The 17,069-nt window shown below is 49.4% G+C and overlaps 7 protein-coding genes across 7 annotated transcripts; 3 read left to right on the top strand and 4 right to left on the bottom strand.

The window, feature by feature from the left end:
- Positions 1-142: 142 nt before the first annotated feature.
- Positions 143-1,511, top strand: EBP2 (rRNA-processing protein EBP2; the record flags this gene model as incomplete). The annotated part of the gene is made up of 3 exons (XM_014691282.1): positions 143-364; positions 428-1,103; positions 1,189-1,511. The coding sequence occupies 3 exons, from the start codon at positions 143-145 to the stop codon at positions 1,509-1,511; spliced, it is 1,221 nt and encodes a 406-aa protein (XP_014546768.1).
- Positions 1,512-2,596: 1,085 nt separating this feature from the next.
- samB (MYND-type zinc finger protein samB) lies at positions 2,597-4,510 on the bottom strand (the record flags this gene model as incomplete). Its single annotated transcript, XM_014691281.1, has 1 exon — positions 2,597-4,510. One exon carries the CDS (start codon positions 4,508-4,510, stop codon positions 2,597-2,599), a length of 1,914 nt encoding a protein of 637 aa, XP_014546767.1.
- A 316-nt stretch (positions 4,511-4,826) lies between these two features.
- G6M90_00g095640 (uncharacterized protein) lies at positions 4,827-5,246 on the bottom strand (the record flags this gene model as incomplete). The annotated part of the gene is made up of 1 exon (XM_014691280.1): positions 4,827-5,246. One exon carries the CDS (start codon positions 5,244-5,246, stop codon positions 4,827-4,829), a length of 420 nt encoding a protein of 139 aa, XP_014546766.1.
- A 2,033-nt stretch (positions 5,247-7,279) lies between these two features.
- On the bottom strand, positions 7,280-8,296 carry G6M90_00g095650 (uncharacterized protein; the record flags this gene model as incomplete). Its single annotated transcript, XM_014691279.1, has 1 exon — positions 7,280-8,296. One exon carries the CDS (start codon positions 8,294-8,296, stop codon positions 7,280-7,282), a length of 1,017 nt encoding a protein of 338 aa, XP_014546765.1.
- Positions 8,297-9,177: 881 nt separating this feature from the next.
- G6M90_00g095660 (uncharacterized protein) lies at positions 9,178-10,654 on the top strand (the record flags this gene model as incomplete). The annotated part of the gene is made up of 2 exons (XM_066131499.1): positions 9,178-9,435; positions 9,551-10,654. 2 exons carry the CDS (start codon positions 9,178-9,180, stop codon positions 10,652-10,654), a joined length of 1,362 nt encoding a protein of 453 aa, XP_065987559.1.
- Positions 10,655-11,112: 458 nt separating this feature from the next.
- Positions 11,113-14,017, bottom strand: msp1 (the record flags this gene model as incomplete). The annotated part of the gene is made up of 3 exons (XM_014691277.1): positions 11,113-11,552; positions 11,628-13,652; positions 13,720-14,017. 3 exons carry the CDS (start codon positions 14,015-14,017, stop codon positions 11,113-11,115), a joined length of 2,763 nt encoding a protein of 920 aa, XP_014546763.1.
- Positions 14,018-14,409: 392 nt separating this feature from the next.
- Positions 14,410-17,047, top strand: SPB1 (AdoMet-dependent rRNA methyltransferase SPB1; the record flags this gene model as incomplete). Its single annotated transcript, XM_014691276.1, has 3 exons — positions 14,410-14,577; positions 14,633-16,430; positions 16,491-17,047. 3 exons carry the CDS (start codon positions 14,410-14,412, stop codon positions 17,045-17,047), a joined length of 2,523 nt encoding a protein of 840 aa, XP_014546762.1.
- Between the last annotated feature and the right edge of the window lie 22 nt (positions 17,048-17,069).

The following is a 17,069-nucleotide window of genomic DNA, read 5'->3' on the forward strand; positions in this document are numbered from 1 at the left end:
AGGCGGTGAGAAGTGGTGCGGCAGAATTTTGTAAGTTTTTCAGTAATGAATGGGAATTTTTGGCTGGCAAGCAAGTTAGCACCGCTCAAGACGCCAGGATTTTTCCCACCTGTCAACCCGTCACGACAAACGCCCACAAAACATGGTGACCAAAAGCAGACTGCGCCTGGCGATTGCCGCAGAAAAGGGTATTGATTTTAAAAAATTAAAAGAAAAAAAGAAGCACAAAGAGAACCTGAAACGTAAGGGTGCGGCCACAGAGCTTGGTGGGGTTCCAGCAGCTCGGCGCGACGAAGGCGACGAGGATGACGATGCGCTTGACGGTCATGTTGATGTTGAGAGCGAAGGCGATGACATTGAAGAGGTCTGTGATTTAGCTGTACTGAAACGTACTGTTGATCGACTGCGGGGCTGACACAATTCGTAGATGAACATCGGAGCTGTAGACGAGACAGATACTTCCGATTCAGAAATTGAGTTGGAGGAAAAAGTCAGCAGGCACGCATCCGGAAAGAGAACAAACAACGAATCGAAACAAGAAGACGAAGAAGGAGACGATGACAGTGAAGAGGATGAGGAAGATATTCCAATTTCGGATCTTGAAGATCTCGATGACGAAGACAAAGAGGACCTGATACCACATACCCGGCTCACGATAAACAACACCTCCGCTCTCCAAGCAGCTCTCGATCGTATATCTATTCCAACAGATAAAAGCGCAACTTTTGCATCCCACCAGTCCATTGTCTCTTCCGTCAATACTGCCGATTCTATTCCCGATATCTCTGATGACTTGCAGCGTGAGCTTGCCTTCTATTCGCAGTGTCTGGACGCCGCCAAGGAAGGTCGCACAAGACTTCTAGCTGAAGGCGTACCATTTTCTCGTCCAAAGGATTATTTCGCTGAAATGGTCAAGGAGGACGCCCATATGGAGAAAGTCAAGGCTAAGCTTATTGAAGAGGCTTCCGCCAAGAAAGCCGCTGCTGAGGCACGCAAGCTGCGTGATTTGAAGAAGTTTGGTAAACAAGTCCAAGTAGCCAAGCTTCAAGAGCGACAAAAAGCAAAGCGAGAAACCCTAGAGAAGATCAAAACACTTAAGAGAAGTAGGTTTCATAAACTCGCCATCAACCGATACAACCCACTTACTATTTTACTATGCTGTTGCTAACTGCATCCGTCTCTGTCTAGAACGCCAAGAGTCAGGCAATGATATGAATACCAACGAAGCGGACCTTTTCGACGTCAGTGTTGATAATGAGCTTGCTAGCCACGCACAAAGCATGGGCTCTTCTCGAGGAGGCCCATCCGGCAAAGGCGTAAACGCCAAGCGTCAAAAGAAGAATGAAAAGTACGGATTTGGTGGTAAGAAGCGACATGCCAAATCCGGAGATGCTCTGAGCTCCGGAGACTTGTCTAGCTTCAATACGAAGAAGATGAAAGCTGGTTCAAGAGGAAAGCCAAAGGCATCAAGGCCTGGCAAGAGCAGGCGCAAGGCTATGTCGTCAAAATGATTGTTTCCATATTTATAAACTACTTCATCGCCTCATAGTCAATATCGGTTGTTTGCAATTACCCTCGCGGTCGAATCGTCGCTGGTATCTAGTAGATGTAGATTTCCAGTTAAACAAAGTAGGAGTCTGGATTATCTTGGTGCAGGGGTCGTTCATGGTTGCACATTTTTCAAAACAAAAGGGCGTTTGCATGAGCCCCATGCCATACTCTAATGCCGTCAGAATAATATAATTCAAATCTGCATGGTAACTATGCTTGTACTGAGCGTGCTAATGTTAACCGCGATTAGAAGGCAGCCACCATATCAACGTGATGGGAACCGTAGAGAAGCCAATATTAACATCATAATGTCGTTGCTCCATTCATCTATGACTCAAAGGAAGATATAAGAGATTCTTCATAGCCCTACCATACTCCTCCTATCGCATACTCTACTTCGGCTTGCTCCTATAAAGTCCTTCCGGTACCTCGTCCTTCCCCATGACAACCAGTGAACCTACGAAACTTCACGTAGCCATAGTCTTTGGGAGACTAATTCTCACACAGTCGATGTCGCCTTTTAAGCCAATGCCATCGAGCTTTGAAGATAATTGAGGTTCGCTGGCTAAGCTAGCCCGTGATGTTTTCGAAAGCGCTCCCGATAATGGGTTCCTTTGATCGAACATGCTCAAGGTTCAAAGATTCTGTCCACCTGACAGGACATTTTCATTTTTGCGGTGCATATATGTGTAGGTAGTACCTTCCAGCTGTAATTTCATGTGCAGGGGTATTGTCTTTTTTCTTTGTTTTTGTGGTAAATGTCCTCTTACGACAGCAAAGAGGCTCTGTAAAATAGCTGGTGCACAAGGTCAACTCGTAGCGCCCAAGAAGGTGTTGATTGCGATGAGAGTCTGCCAAATCAAAGAGGAAAGTAGGACGTAATGCTAGAATGCCATGTTCCACCCATGACGCCGTGAAAACCCGTGGTATCGAGATGAAATGCCGTGCGCTGATCAACGCTGTGATGTGCTATGCAGGTGCAACCTTCCGCAGACTATTGAAAAGAAAACAAATAAAACTGGTGCCCCTGGCTCCTATCATTCGCTTACTGCGATGCGGCGACGCACCAATGACGATGGAAGGCCCATGCGCTTTTCTGACATTCCTTACTGCAGTATTTGGTACGGCGACACCGGCGACACTTGGCAAATTGTCTGGTGTACTCTTCCCACTTTCCACACTGGTAGTAGGCACACTGTCGAATGCCGCCACGAGTATCGTCCTTGCGGCAGAGATTCCGCATAACAACCCCGGCCCAATATTGCATATCAGTGCTGTGATATCGAACAGTAAACTTCTCAACGAGAGGGAAAAGGTTGAAATCATTAGGTAGTAGGTATTCCTCGTCAGAATCATCAGGATCCTCCATGTCAGCTGCATCTTCCTCCCCATCAAGTGCCGCCAAGTTTATACCCAAGGAGAGTTTAGGCACCAAGTGACTCTTCTGGAAGTATGACCGAAGCCCACAGTACTTCGAGACATAGGCCAAAAGTTGCAGGGACATTAATACATCTTCTTCTCGTGGCATCACAGCGAGCATTTGCGCTGTTGGAACGACGTGACGATCCAGTAGATACCTCGGCACAGTCGAGTTGGGAGCGGGTTGCTGCGGTGGTGTGACCATGGCCGGCCGGCCTGGGGATAATCCCATTGTGGGCACTGGTGTGGGATTGGTCGTGTTCCCGATACTGCCGTCGATGGCATTGCGGTGCGTGATATTAAAAGTGCCAGGGTCTTGGTGTGTTTCCGACACCGTCGGTGTATTCAGCTCCAATGATGAGCCCGCCAATATGCTCTCTCCGTCCTCCATGGAAATATCTTGGATACCGACTGTAGACTGCATTTCAGTTGTCCCAGTCATGTCGGCATCGGGAGATTCATCAGATGGCATGCTGTCGGCATTTAAATCGTCAGTTTCTACCGTGGACGTCTGGTGTCTGATAGAGGGCCTCCTCCGTGGGCGATCTGAAGCGTCCAGGGCAGTGGTTGCCGCAACGGCGGCAGCAGCCGCAGCATTCGATGGCGCTATAGGTCGCACTGTTGGAGAGCGCAGTTGTGGTAGGGGAAGTGGTGTAGTAGGGGAAGTGGGTTGAGATCCATTGCCACCATGGCCGAACAGTGCCATAGATGCCAAACGATCCGAGTCACGAACAGGTCGCACGAACCCATCAATACTCTCTACAACTGATGTTGCTCCCGCCAGAGGCTGCAGTGCTGGTCCAGCCGAAAGAGGATTGGGTTGACGGGTGTCGCTCGCTCGGAAACTGTACCGGTGGCGGGTCCCAGTGGTTGCACCTCGCTCCGGTGTTGTGGCAGTAGCTCGCGAGGCTGCCGTTACGGCTTCAACGGTAGACTGGGCCGAAGTTGTAGACGGCCCAGCGTAGCTCGCAGACACGTCAATGGAGGGAGGAGGGCCGTGGCGTCGGACAGCAGACCTCTGATCGGGCTCAAGGCGAGTAGACCGGTTGGCGAAGGAAGTCGCTGGTTTGGAGGAGCTGCGATGATCGTGTCCTCTGTGACGACGGTGATGTTCATGTATCTGTTTCTGGCTGGCTTCTTCCGCCTTTTCGCGGCATTTTTCGATGATTTTGATGTAATTGTCAAGAATGGTGGCTATTACTGGCACCATGTCGGCCTCGACAACACGAGTGCGTACATTTTCAGTTCCTCGGACACCGATATTAACCACACATTGGAAAGCAAGATTCCATTTCCACATGCCCATCATATCTTTACTCCGGCCTTGCTTTAATATGCAGACGAGACGTTCGATGCCTCCATCGACAGTTAAAATGTCGCGGATACGAGCTGAAGACGTGGTCAGGTATGCAAGGTGGTTGAGGGAGTTGATGAGCGGCAAGGTAGATGTGCAGTCAAGTGCTCGACGGTCATACAGCGCAGTCGTGATGCCAACAGACGCCTTGTTGACGTTCGGGATGCTGAAATTGACTTCCCTCATCTTGAGCAGATGAACCCCATCCAAGGGCGAGTTGACAGGTGGTAACAGACAAAGCAACGGCTAGATGAGCGCCTGGAGGTATTTTGAGACCTGAGTAGGGTAGCCCCTCTGTCTGAGGGGCCCGGCGTGGTAACTATGGAAGCCAAATTGGTTACACGGAATTTTGGGAGGTTAAGATGTTGATTGACCACGAGGTCTCGATAGCAGAGGTTGTTAAGGCAGGTAGGATGACAGAAGCCTGAAGATGTGACCGGGGTGGCCGAGTGGCGGCTTGCTGCCGAGCACACTCTAATGGGCAACAGCGCAACACCACAGCCTAGATGTGTCCAAGCAGTAAAACGCTGCTGATTGAGGCTGATGTGGAGTGAATGCTAAAGAGCGAAAGTATGCCGTTGTCGTTGTCGAGAGGTAGAAGGGTGAGCGTAGGCTTGCGGTGTTTCAGGCAAAAGCTGGGTGCAACTAGGACCGAGACGCGGGAGGCGGCGGCGAAGGGAGTGTGCACAATGGACCGTCGACCGGGAGAGGAGAGCAACGCAATCAGCAGTGGCTGAGAAGACAGCTTCGTAGGGACGTTACGGTCCTGGTGTCTGTTGTGCGAAATTCGGTCTCGTCGATGAAGCAGCGCGAGGAGCTGTGCCTTTCGAGCTGCCGAGAGTTCGAAGATGGCGCCGTGGCCGTGAAGCGGAAGACGGTGGTTGAAGGGGGTAAGCAGGGAACCTTGAAGGGGGGAAAACATTGAGAGGCTGGTGGAGGTTGGACATTGGGCCTAGGGGCTACTAATGGGCAAGCGATTAATGGCACCACATGTACAGACCAGTCGTGACATGGAGCATCTCGGGAGGCCAGGACCGGCCAAGGAGGGTGTGGCGGCACTCAATTCGTGCTGCTCCCTACAGCTGGGACCATCAATGGTTCAACGGAACGAGAGACGCAACGCTGGAAAGTGGTACTGGAGGCTGCATTTTGGTTGGGCACTGGGGCCTGGTTAGTGCCTCCCTTATTTGCCAGAGGACTCAGGGCTGAGGCTGCATTGCTGTGCATGTTCCAGGGACATGTCGACGACTTTCCGCCCAAGTATCTGGGTATCTGAATACTGTACGTTTTGGTAGGAATTTAATACAATATCAATTAATAGTAATCACTACAAGATCCGTTCTTCCCAAGTCAACTTTATCATCGGGTTTCTGGCCTTCATTGTTAGCCCAAGTCTTAGCGGTCGCTGCGGGCGTTGGCCTCTGCCAACGCTCGTAGCCTTGGGTAAAGTACTTAAGTATGCGGAAATTTCGCATCCACCTTTGTCTCCAGGTGCCAACACCAGCCCGACCGCGAGCCTACAAAAAGAAGTGCAAAGAAAATAAAATAAAATTCTAAAAGAATAAACCCAAAGCACAAAACCAGTTCCCTTCATTCGTGACAGTATAGATTTGCTAGTTTCAGTGTTGAGGAGTTGCCGCTTGAGAACGTTGTCCGTGGCCTAAGCAAGGCACTTAGCAATGGCTAAAACGCCTAGTGATGTCTGCCAGGCCTTTGTACTTGAGAATGTACCTAGCTGTAGGTAGTACAACTTGAGCACCAGACCAGACACATGTCTGGTAATCATGGGTGGCTCCAGCGCCCGAATCACAGTGCCAAGGGACAAAGCACCGTGTCTGGCCAGATGATGTGAGGATGGCCGTCAAATTTCGCCCCCTAGCTTGGCCTCTGCATGCAGCAGACAGATCAGTTGACATCAATTTAGCACGGAGACAGCGCAACGCCACTAAGAACTGCAGAGGAGCCCCTAGTGCTTGTCGTGACACAGTAAGTGCCAGGCTTTGATCGTTAAGTGCCAACGCTTGAGCTATAACGTGAGAGCTGCCCCACCAAATGGCGTATGGAACCAGTAGTTGTTTGGGAAGGACTGGTATGAAACGACCCGATGCTGGTGTGCGGCGTTCATTCTCAACCCGACTATTTACTCGATGCATGCGGTCCGTTTAAACTTTTTTTTAGCTCTACTAGAACACCTATTCAATAGTTGGCAGTCAGTTGAATTTGACAACTTTGGCTAGCTCAGCAACCTGACGATTAGCTGCCGCCTGTTACAGTTCAATTATTGTATACCATGCCAATCCGCTGTTTGTGTGTAGCCCGGATGGATGTATTAGATGCACTTCAGAAGTGCTTCCTACCTTCGACAATAGACAAGCCTCGCTCGGCCAAGAGCCCTGCGCCTGGCGGCGATGCGAAGCATGCCCCGAGGACAATATTTTAGGAATTTGACTTCCGGCAAATCATCGAAACATTCTGCATAGCGCGGCTCAACGGAGGCCAAGGGCATCCAAAATAGATAGTCGAAAACAAGACTCATGGTATTGAATTTCAAATGGCACGGTAGGTTATATGCCTCGAAAGATAGTTTGCTAACCGACAGAGCATATTGGTAGCTTTCTGCAGACATATTGTTTTGGAACCTGGTTGTTCCTCTTGCCTAACGCGCAGTCAATACAATAGATGTAGGGGACATTAGTCGACAGACGACTCATCTACAGCTCAAAACTATTCGTGTCAACTGCACATAAGAAGAGGTCGCAACTCGAGCTTCCGTCACTCCGACTCCCAGCTTGTTAGCTAGCAAACGGAAGAGAGCACTCCTAGATATGATCTCGATATGCAGGGCTTTCTGGATGAAGCCGCCGGATGGATGATCGAAGAGGCCACCACAACACACTGTGTAAATAGCTCGGCGCTAGAGATATTGTCAAACACGGCTGGTTTTCTGAGATCGATTCAATCACCACTAATTTTGGCATGCCGAAAGTACTTCATTCCCACCCAAGCGACTACAACCCAAACCCAAGCCATGACACCCGTCAATATGATGAGCGCTGGATAATACCCGACTATTGGTAGAGTCTCGTCGTTTTCAAGCTCAGGAGGTGCGTACGGTGTTTTGCCAACGTCCCACGCCCAAGTCCAGACATTCAAGCACGATCCCATGCCAATGACGAAGACGAACCAAGTCACAGTAAGGACAACCCACCCCCACCACTCAGTTTCTGAATAATCCCAATCAGAGTCTGGATGAGGGAGAGCTGTTGTAGAAATGCCACTGTAGGATAGTGGAGACTTCGTTTGTTGGAATGATCTGCGGCGGGGGGCAGTTGTTCGGTTCGTATAATAGGATTCAGATCCGGATGACACAGACAAGGTGGAGAGTGGAGGGCCTTGATTGTGGGAAATGTGTAGTACATCCTCCTCATCCGTCGTTGAGTTATAAGAGTTGCGTCGCTCTGTATCCTGTTCGCCGTGACCTCCGTTAGCTATTGCATTCACTCCTGACTGGTTAGAAGTCGCCGAGTTCTGAAGAGACATATCCGTTGATACCGTGTGAAGCGTGAAATCGGATGTCTTAAGGCCCAGGGCGTCTCGTTCAGTGGCGGTAGAGGACGACGATGCCCCAACCACACCCGCTCCAAATGCAGCAGTATGCGAGGTGTCAATCTTCAATAGCTTAGTGTCCTTTTTCTCACGCTGTGCACCGCGCCCGAGAAGGGCTGCCTTTCTAAGGGAGCCTCGTCGACGCCGAGTCTTTTGCAGCTGCGTCAAGGGAGCGAGTGACGACGGCGCGGTGGCCACTGAGTTTATTGTGTCTTCTTCTTCGATGTCTAGGCGTGTCTTAATTTCTGCAGATGTTCTCATGAAGGGAAATTTTGATAGAATTCCGGAACCAGAAGGTGTCCGTCGATGGACTGATGTTGACTGTTGCTCGTCGTGTTGCACGGCGTCGCTCGTGTCATTGTCCATTGCGCGTACAGATGGCCACGCTGCTCCTTTGAGAACGTTATTTTTCAGGACCAGGAAGTCTGTCGGGATTTTTATTTGAGAATAGCTGTACACACTCGTCGGCAGGACCGGTTTCCGCGCAGGTTCGCTGCTTTGACAGATTGATCGTGGTCAAAGACAAGACCAAGTGTCAGGTCGTTCAAGGCAGCGAGACAGCTGAAATGCGTTGTAGTACGCTGCTAGAAAAAATGCGACATGGAATATTTGAACTTTACTGCGTCGCATCTCAATGGCCCAAATGTTGGCTGGAGGCGCATGCCTTGTCTGCCATGGCCCAACAGGTAGGTGGTGCCAGGCCCGCACAGACCATATACGGCCAGTACTACCAGTACTTCGCTACTTGGGCCAAATAAGCCCTTTAGCGCAACTTACCGGCTTAGGTGCGAGTACCTCTACTTAGTACAGAGCGCTTGCACCCAGGCAATAGTACTTTACTTAAGTATCAGGTACCTATATGCGTTACTCAGCATAAGTAGGGGGAGGATTGGCCACATCCCCTGCAGTAGCAATGCCGCGAAGCTTGATCTGTTCTGTGATAGTGCGCAAGTACATTTCCTCTTCACTCCACCGAACTTTCGTCGTGGCCTTTCGAGATCACGTCAATGACAGCCACAACGAGTAGCATAACCTCCCACGACGAACCGTTCCTCCCAACCTACCTAGGTAGCCTACCCTCAACTTCAATGCCAAGGATACTTTCAGTGTATCTGTAGAAAGAGCAAGCCAGACCGTCGACGTTTGCCCAATAGCGTTACCGAAAGTACCCGCCATTATTACTCTAAAAGACATGCTGTTTTAACATTATAACCTCGTACAACAAGAGTATCCTGCGACAGAGCCAGATGAGATCAACACAACCGGGGCTTATGGAGTCGTTCAAAGCCGAGCATTACAACCCGTCGTCTACTCCTCGAATTGATCTTCCGCCTACGGTATTGGTAGACGATACTGATTCTGGGAGTGTGGGGGAACCTGACAATCAGACGCGGCAACTCGAATCACGCCTTCTCGCGCCTTCGGCGGCCATGACGTCTGAAACCCAACCAGTAGATATTACCTCTACTGGTGTTCCCCATAACCCATTCAATTTCCAAACACAGGTGATATCTACGTCGCCTGTTAAATCGGTACTCCGCGCCTCCTGTGCCCCCATTCTACTTTGCAAAGTAGTAATATTGTTTTTGAAATGATGACTAACTCTGAAAATCGGTGCAGAATATTGGCCAGCGTCGTGGCCACAGGTACAAGCATAGCAGTATCTCAGCACAACATCAAATATTCCAAGAACCGCCGCCGAGACCGCCTCCTGTTCTCCCAGCTTCGTTACCCATACCGACACTAGTAGAAGCATGGAAGAGTATGCACAAAGAACAACGGACTAGACTTTATTGGAGCATGTGCCATCTGGCAGTCGCCACCTTTATCTTCTTCAGATCTGAAGGATCGCTTTCTGCAATGGCTTTATCTCACTTGGTCTTCTTTGACGCTGGCAGCGCTGCTGTATGTGTTGCGGTGGAAGTATTAGGAAATTTTGAAGTTTGGCGACGCAGTAGCATTCGCCATCCCTTTGGGCTAGAGAGAGCCGAAGTACTCGCTGGATTCGCCATGTCCATATTCCTCCTCTTTGGAGGTTTCGATCTCGTCTCGCACAATCTGAAGCATTTCCTGGAGACTTTGGGAAATCACGAGGCACACCACGAGCATGGCCATGACCGCATATCTGCAACTTCTATTGATCTTGTAGCGGCCGTTGCTATCATCAGCACACTAGTCTCTGCATATGGGCTGAAAAACCACTCGCGCATTGCAAAGGTCATGAGGGTCTCGTACTTGGCCGCACTACCAAGCGTCCTGTCCAACCCGTTTCACTTTCTGACGCTCCTTTTTTCCATCATTGTTGCGCTTCTGCCGCTACTCTCGATCTATCTCTATGCTTGGTTGGATAGACTGATCTGCGCCGCCATTGCAGTTGCCATGTTCGGCCTTGGCATGCGAGTGGTAATTGCGCAAGGTCTGATGTTGTTGATGTCGTATGGTGGAACCAACGGCAACTCTGGAGTCACGGCCGTGTTGAGGGAAATTGAGTCAGACACTACGATAACCCGAGTTGAGGAGTCCCAATTTTGGCAGGTTCACTACGGTCTTTGCATGGCTAATCTAAGGGTGAGCGTTGTGAGGGGTTGCGATGAAGTAGCAGTCAGCAAGTTGCGGAACCGAGTATCGTCATTGATCCAAAACAGGCTTGGAGAAGGATACGGCGTGGGCGGGAATACACGATGGGAGGCTACGTTGCAAATTCACCCTGATGCAAGCTCTTGAGTAGTCCTGTAACTATCCGATTAGATCCCTTGCGATCGCTTTTAGTATGTTATCAATTTAAAAGGCGACGCGACATAATAGCGTCAAGCTAGTAGTAGCTGTTTCCCTTTTTCATCGCTACCACGTTGCCTAGATGACACATCACGACTCGGAACCGAAACACTGGGCACTGATGAATGTAGCTTCGATGTACATAGTATATGAGAAGGGTATCCTTGCTTCCGGAGGCCGACATTGTGCCATCTGCATGTAGTCTACAAACCGTGTATATAAGTAACAAGACAGAAAGAGAAAAGATAAGAGAGAGAGAGAGAGAGAGAGAGAGAGAGAGAGAGAGAGAGAGAAGACAGCAATGGATGGAGATAAAACTCGTTGCATTTCGCATACAACTCAGAATTCCCGAAGCCCGTATTCCTAGTGCCACCTACCATGGTTGCATGATCCGTGGCTTGACACAATTAAAACAGACCCCATCTACCACGCTGCCTCTGTCCGCCATGTCTTCGTCCGTCAGTCAACCGTTCACGTTCTCTGCCCTCTAGTTGCTTTAAGCTGTCCATTTTCTCAAGAACAAGCTCCAAAAGCTCTTTTCTGCGAATAACCTCCAGGTGGCGCCGAATCTTGGGGTCCTCCTTGGCAAATCTTTCCACTTCTTCTTCAGTTAGATGGCGACCGAGACGAAGGTCTAGTTCTCGAGGGAAGTTATAGTAAAATTCAGACAGCAATTCTACATTGATGAAAAGCACAGCTGTAGAAGCTAGTTTTGATGCTGCAGAATCCAAGAACACTTCAGGGCAATAGTACTTGTTCTTGACAGATGCGCATTGTTTGGACTTGACGGCCATGAGTCGCATCTTGATGATATCTGCACGATCACGAAGGAATACTGCCTCACGCCCTGTTTGCGATTAGACCTTAAGTCTCCAATTGTCGCAATTGCTTTAGGATAGAGCGATGAAGAGGAGCAACATACCTTTGGCGAGTAGTGCAGCGCTAAAACCGCCAGCGCCACTTCGACCATCGCCTTCTACGACAATGTCGCCTTTCCTGGCCTTATCAACAAAATTCATCACTTCCTTTAACTTTCTTCGACCGCCAATGGATGACTCAAGTCCGCTCAAGGCAGCTTCACAGTCTTGTAGCTCCTTCTTCAACACGTCTCCTACGTGTTGCCGGCCCTGGGCCCATTCGCGTTCCTCGATGTCAATCTCAAATTTGAAAGGCTTAATACAATTTTCTACTTGATCGCTGGTACTGTAGAACCTTTCGTTGAGAATGGTTGATGCTGCCTCTAATATGGCTTGGCGAGCGAAAGGATGTGTTGCAAAATTAGAATTATTGAGTAGCTGGTCAACGTGGTCTTGCAAAGAGGAGGATACTACCGTCGTGGCGAGACGCCCAACACCGAGCTTGGTGAGTGCTGAGGCTGATGCATCAAGCTGCCGGTGCCAGTACAGCGAGGAAGCTTCCGCTTTCGGAAGATCTGAGATATGGTCAGGCTCTACTTGAGCCTGAGACAGATCTGTGATAGGTTTGTTCCAGTATCTGGCTGCTAAAAGATCCAAGACTTTCTGGTCAAGTTCGCTTTTTAGCAATTCGCGCATTTGCGGCCGACCGAACTCTACTGTAAACTGCTTGAAAGAGTGCTTGAAAGCGTCTAAACTCTCAGCGAGATACGACTCTGCGGATAGCGGCCGATCGTTGTATTGTACTTTAAATTCGTATGTCGCCTCTTCAAGCTCCTGCCGGATAGCGTCACTCGTGCTCTGTAAGCTGGATGACATGGTTTGCTCAAGGACATGCATCAACTTTTTGCGTAATGTTATGGTGCCGACATTGACACCGGCATCCGGGCCAAACTCGAGGGGGTGAGATGAAAAGTAGCTGTTCTCGTGTTTGGCTATCGATGACATTAAATTGGCTGGACCCATCTTGAACAATCCTTGGGAAGACGGTGCTTTGGATACGACTCCAACGTAGCCTAGCCGAAGTGGGTATTGTTTGTCATTTAGAATGGCGGCGCCGCGAGTAGGGTCAACTAGGTCCATCTTGGTGACGACGCCAATAGTTCGCTCGCCTCTTGGGTCTACTCGGCGAGATGCCCTCAAGGCGGTTGAATTGGCGAGATCCACATCGGCTGCTGAGATGGCTAGAATCACATTTGGCGGCTGAATGTATTTATCACATAGTTCCGAGATCTTCTGCTTCAATTGAAGTGGTTGGTTTTGTCCAACAACTTGGATGTAACCAGGTAAGTCAATCAGAGACAAGTCGGGGACGTTGGGCGAATAAATAGTAAGATGGATAGGATCATCAGACACACAGTCGGCGTTTGATACTGCCATGTTGAGTTCCGTCAGCGTTCTTTGGATGGATGAAAAATCTGAAATATGTCTTAAACCGAGGTCCGGGAACTCTCCGTACTCGTCCTTTGACGCAGGCGTGTTCACTAGCGTGAGCTCGATTGGTCTGCGAGTAACCATATTCGAGCCCTTTGGAAGAAATTCGTGTCCAACAATCGCCTCCAGAACAGAGCTCTTCCCCGATGACTGTGAACCGATGACGACGATGGATGGAAGTGTCAACGAGCTGGACTGCCCAACTTTTTGAAGCATACTTCTGATCTCGATCATCTTCTTCGTAAGAACCATCATCTGGTCATCTCTCGCAACCTCCTCTGAATCTCGAGCATCGTTTTCTGAAGTCTTCTCGTAGCCATAGGCTGCCGCAGACGCAGCAGCAGCCACCCCAGTACCTGTTCTGCTCTGTTTTGGCCCGCCCCCGCCACCCGCTCCGCCGTTGCCTCCGGTGCCGATATCTTCATGGATTCTGAGCATCCGTTTTAACCATTCTGGCGTCTCGACCTGCTCCTTCGTGTTTTCCCAACCTTGCCGAGTTTGAGCAGCAACATCCTTCGCGGTGTCGAATAAGCTTGTCGCCGTCGACGTTACGGTATCTTTTGTCGTATTGAAAAGCTCGATAGCATAAGTGCTGGCCTCTGCAAAGAGTTAGAATGGTCTCGAGAATAAAGCTAAAAATGCCGACAATGTACTATAGCGACATACGATTTGCTTGATATTGAACCCAAGCAAAAGCACCGATTGCCAAGCCACCAAACATTGCTGGTATTCTAGCGAACTTGACAACTAGCTTAGGTAAGAAACGGGCAAACGAGGCATTCCTAGCAATGACAGCATTATGAAACGAGTTGCCACCAAACCACATGCGCTTTCTGGTCGCTCGGATGGATGAGTCTGCTCGCAACAGCCCCCCGTTAGGGAATCGGTGTAGTTGTCGGTTGACACTGACGAATGCACGTCGCGTCACAGGCCGCAAGCCCGCAGCAAGAACCCGTGAACTCATTGTAATGAGAGTAGTTTGTTGAGAGCAAATATGCAGTTGTGCATACGGCCCTGAACGGGACCTTGAAGCCAGAAGGCCGATTCGAGTCCGGAGGTAAGCGTTCAAGAATTGGTAATGTAAGTTGCGAATTCAATGTCTGCCAAGAGTTAGGATTAGCCATAGTGCCATGGGAGTCTGGCTCCTGAGGTCACAACAACACGCGCCACCAATCATCCCACTAAAGTCCTGGAACAAAAGAGTGGAACACAAGCCACGGGCCACCCCACTATTTTAGTTATCAGCACGTGATCGATCTATTATCAGCAACTTTTGCTTCAAAATTTTTGGCTTCGACAGCGCGGGTTGAATAGGCCTATCTGCTGTTTATTTTCATTCATTGGCCGTCCGCCATTATGGCGATTCAAAAGAAGCACGGCAAGGGCCGTCTGGACAAGTGGTATAAGCTTGCCAAGGAGAAAGGATATCGTGCCCGAGCGGCTTTCAAACTTATTCAGTTGAACAAGAAATATGGATTCTTGGAGAAGAGCAAGGTCCTTCTGGATCTTTGCGCTGCACCCGGCGTAAGTTTTCTAAATTATTCTCAATGAAGACCTGCTAGCTGACTCTCGCCACTAGTCGTGGTGTCAAGTTGCTGCTGAGGTAATGCCGATGAATAGCTTGATAGTTGGTGTCGACCTTGCACCAATCAAGCCAATACCCAGAGTCATAACTTTCCAGAGCGATATTACGACCGAGAATTGTCGTGCTACTATTCGACAACATCTGAAAACATGGAAAGCAGACACTGTATTGCACGATGGTGCACCAAATGTCGGTACGGCATGGGCTCAGGACTCGTTTAACCAAGCAGAGCTTGCTTTGCAGTCTATGAAGTTGGCGACCGAGTTTCTAGTTGAAGGTGGCACATTTGTCACCAAGGTTTTCCGATCTAAGGACTATAACCCATTGTTATGGGTTCTCAACCAGCTGTTTACGAAAGTCGAAGCCACGAAGCCGCCTTCCTCTCGAAATGTTTCTGCCGAAATTTTTGTCGTTTGCAGAGGATTTAAAGCTCCCAAGCGCATCGACCCCCGGTTTCTCGACCCTCGCTATGTTTTCGCGGAGCTTACCGGAGCGACGCCAAACAACGAGGCCAAAGTATATAATCCTGAAGTCAAGAAGAGAAAACGAGAAGGCTACGACGAAGGCGATTATATCCTGTATAAGGAAGTTCCTGCTAGCGAATTCATTCAAACCACTGATCCAATCGCTATTCTCGGGTCTTGTAATAAGCTTTCATTTTCGCAGCCGCGCGGTGGCGATATAGCCTTGGCCGCGTTGGACAAACTCCCCGAAACTACTGAAGAGATCAGACAGTGTTGCCAAGACCTGAAAGTTCTGGGCCGGAAAGACTTCAAACTTCTCTTGAAGTGGAGGCTTAAGGCGAGGGGTATTTTCGGATTTTCAACAAAGGAGAAGGACCAGGAGGAAGCTGCGATCGGGGAGGAGGTGGTTGAGGTCGAATCAATGGACGAGGAACTTCGCCTCCAGGAAGAATTGCAAAGTATGAAGGATAAAGAGAACTCAAAGAAGAAACGAGAACGACGCAAAGAAAATGAGAAAAAACAACGCGAGATTGTCCGTATGCAGCTCAACATGGTTGCTCCAATGGACATTGGTATGGAGGAATCCGGACCAATTGGAGAGGGTGCCATGTTTTCTTTAAAGTCTGCGGATAAGTCAGGCGCATTACGCAGACTGAATCGTGGCAAGATGGTAGTCGTTCCAGGTCAAACCCCGATAGCAGCCCAGAACGTCGCTGAAGAATCTGATGGAGGTGAAAACGAAAACGACGATGAGGAAGATCTCCTGGAGCGAGAACTTGATTCCATGTACGAAAACTATCGTGAGCGGAAGGCCGAAGCCGACGCCAAATATCGTGCCAAAAAAGCCAGAGAAGAACGTCCCGATGACGAATGGGAGGGTCTGTCCGCGGACGAGGATGCAGAGAAATCAGATTCAAGTGAGCTTGAGGAGGAGGAGGATGACTCTTCAGACGACGAGGAAGACGAACCAGCAAGAAGCCTTTTGACGGATCTCGATGACAGTGCACCATCATCAGACGGGTTGTCTAAGCGAGCCGCAGCATTCTTCAGTCGGGACATTTTCAAAGACTTCACTACCAGCGAGAAGGATGTTGACATAATTGGCAACAATTTTGCCGAGAATCTTGCTGTGAACGGCCAATCTTCCAAGAATAAACAGCTGAATGGAGCACATGCTAGTAGCAAGAAAGCAGTGCAGTCTCAGACTCAGACCAACCAAACTCACTCGCAGGAACATAATGACGACGAGGATAATGATTTTGAGGTTGTCAAAAGCAATAATGCTGATGACTGGGAGGAAGACAAGCGCCTTCCAGATGGGAAACTTGGTATGATGAATAACCCCAATTTTGCACATTCAAACGTAATAGCTGACACTTTTGCCCTAGATATCGACATAATCACTGCCGAAGCAATGACACTAGCTCATCAACTTGCCTCTGGTCAGAAGACGAGTCATGATGCAATTGATGACGGCTTCAATAAGCATGCATTCCGCGATAGGGATGGATTGCCAGAGTGGTTCATTGATGATGAAGGCAAACACGATAAACCGCACAAGCCCATTACCAAAGCAGCTGCAAATGCCATCAAGGAGAAGCTTCGGGCCTTCAATGCACGACCGATCAAGAAGGTTCGGGAGGCAAAGGCAAGAAAGAAGCTTAAGGCTGCTCAAAAGCTGGAGAAGCTTAAGAAGAAGTCCGACATGCTCGCCAATGATGAAGGTATGACGGAAAAAGAAAAGGCGGAGAGTATAGCCAAATTATTGAGCAAAGCTGCTCGCAAGAAGCCTACACAACCGGCCAAGCTGGTGGTCGCCCGCGGCTTGAATAGGGGAGTTCAGGGCAGACCAAAGGGTGTCAGGGGGCGCTATCGCATGGTTGATCCTAGGATGAAGAAAGAGTTGAGAGCACAAAAGAGGATTTCTCAGAAGAAGAAAAGGTGAAAAGGGAGACGGAATGGTTAGG

Source organism: Metarhizium brunneum, chromosome 6 (genome assembly GCF_013426205.1).
Source record: "Metarhizium brunneum chromosome 6, complete sequence".
NCBI classification, from domain to species: domain Eukaryota; kingdom Fungi; phylum Ascomycota; class Sordariomycetes; order Hypocreales; family Clavicipitaceae; genus Metarhizium; species Metarhizium brunneum.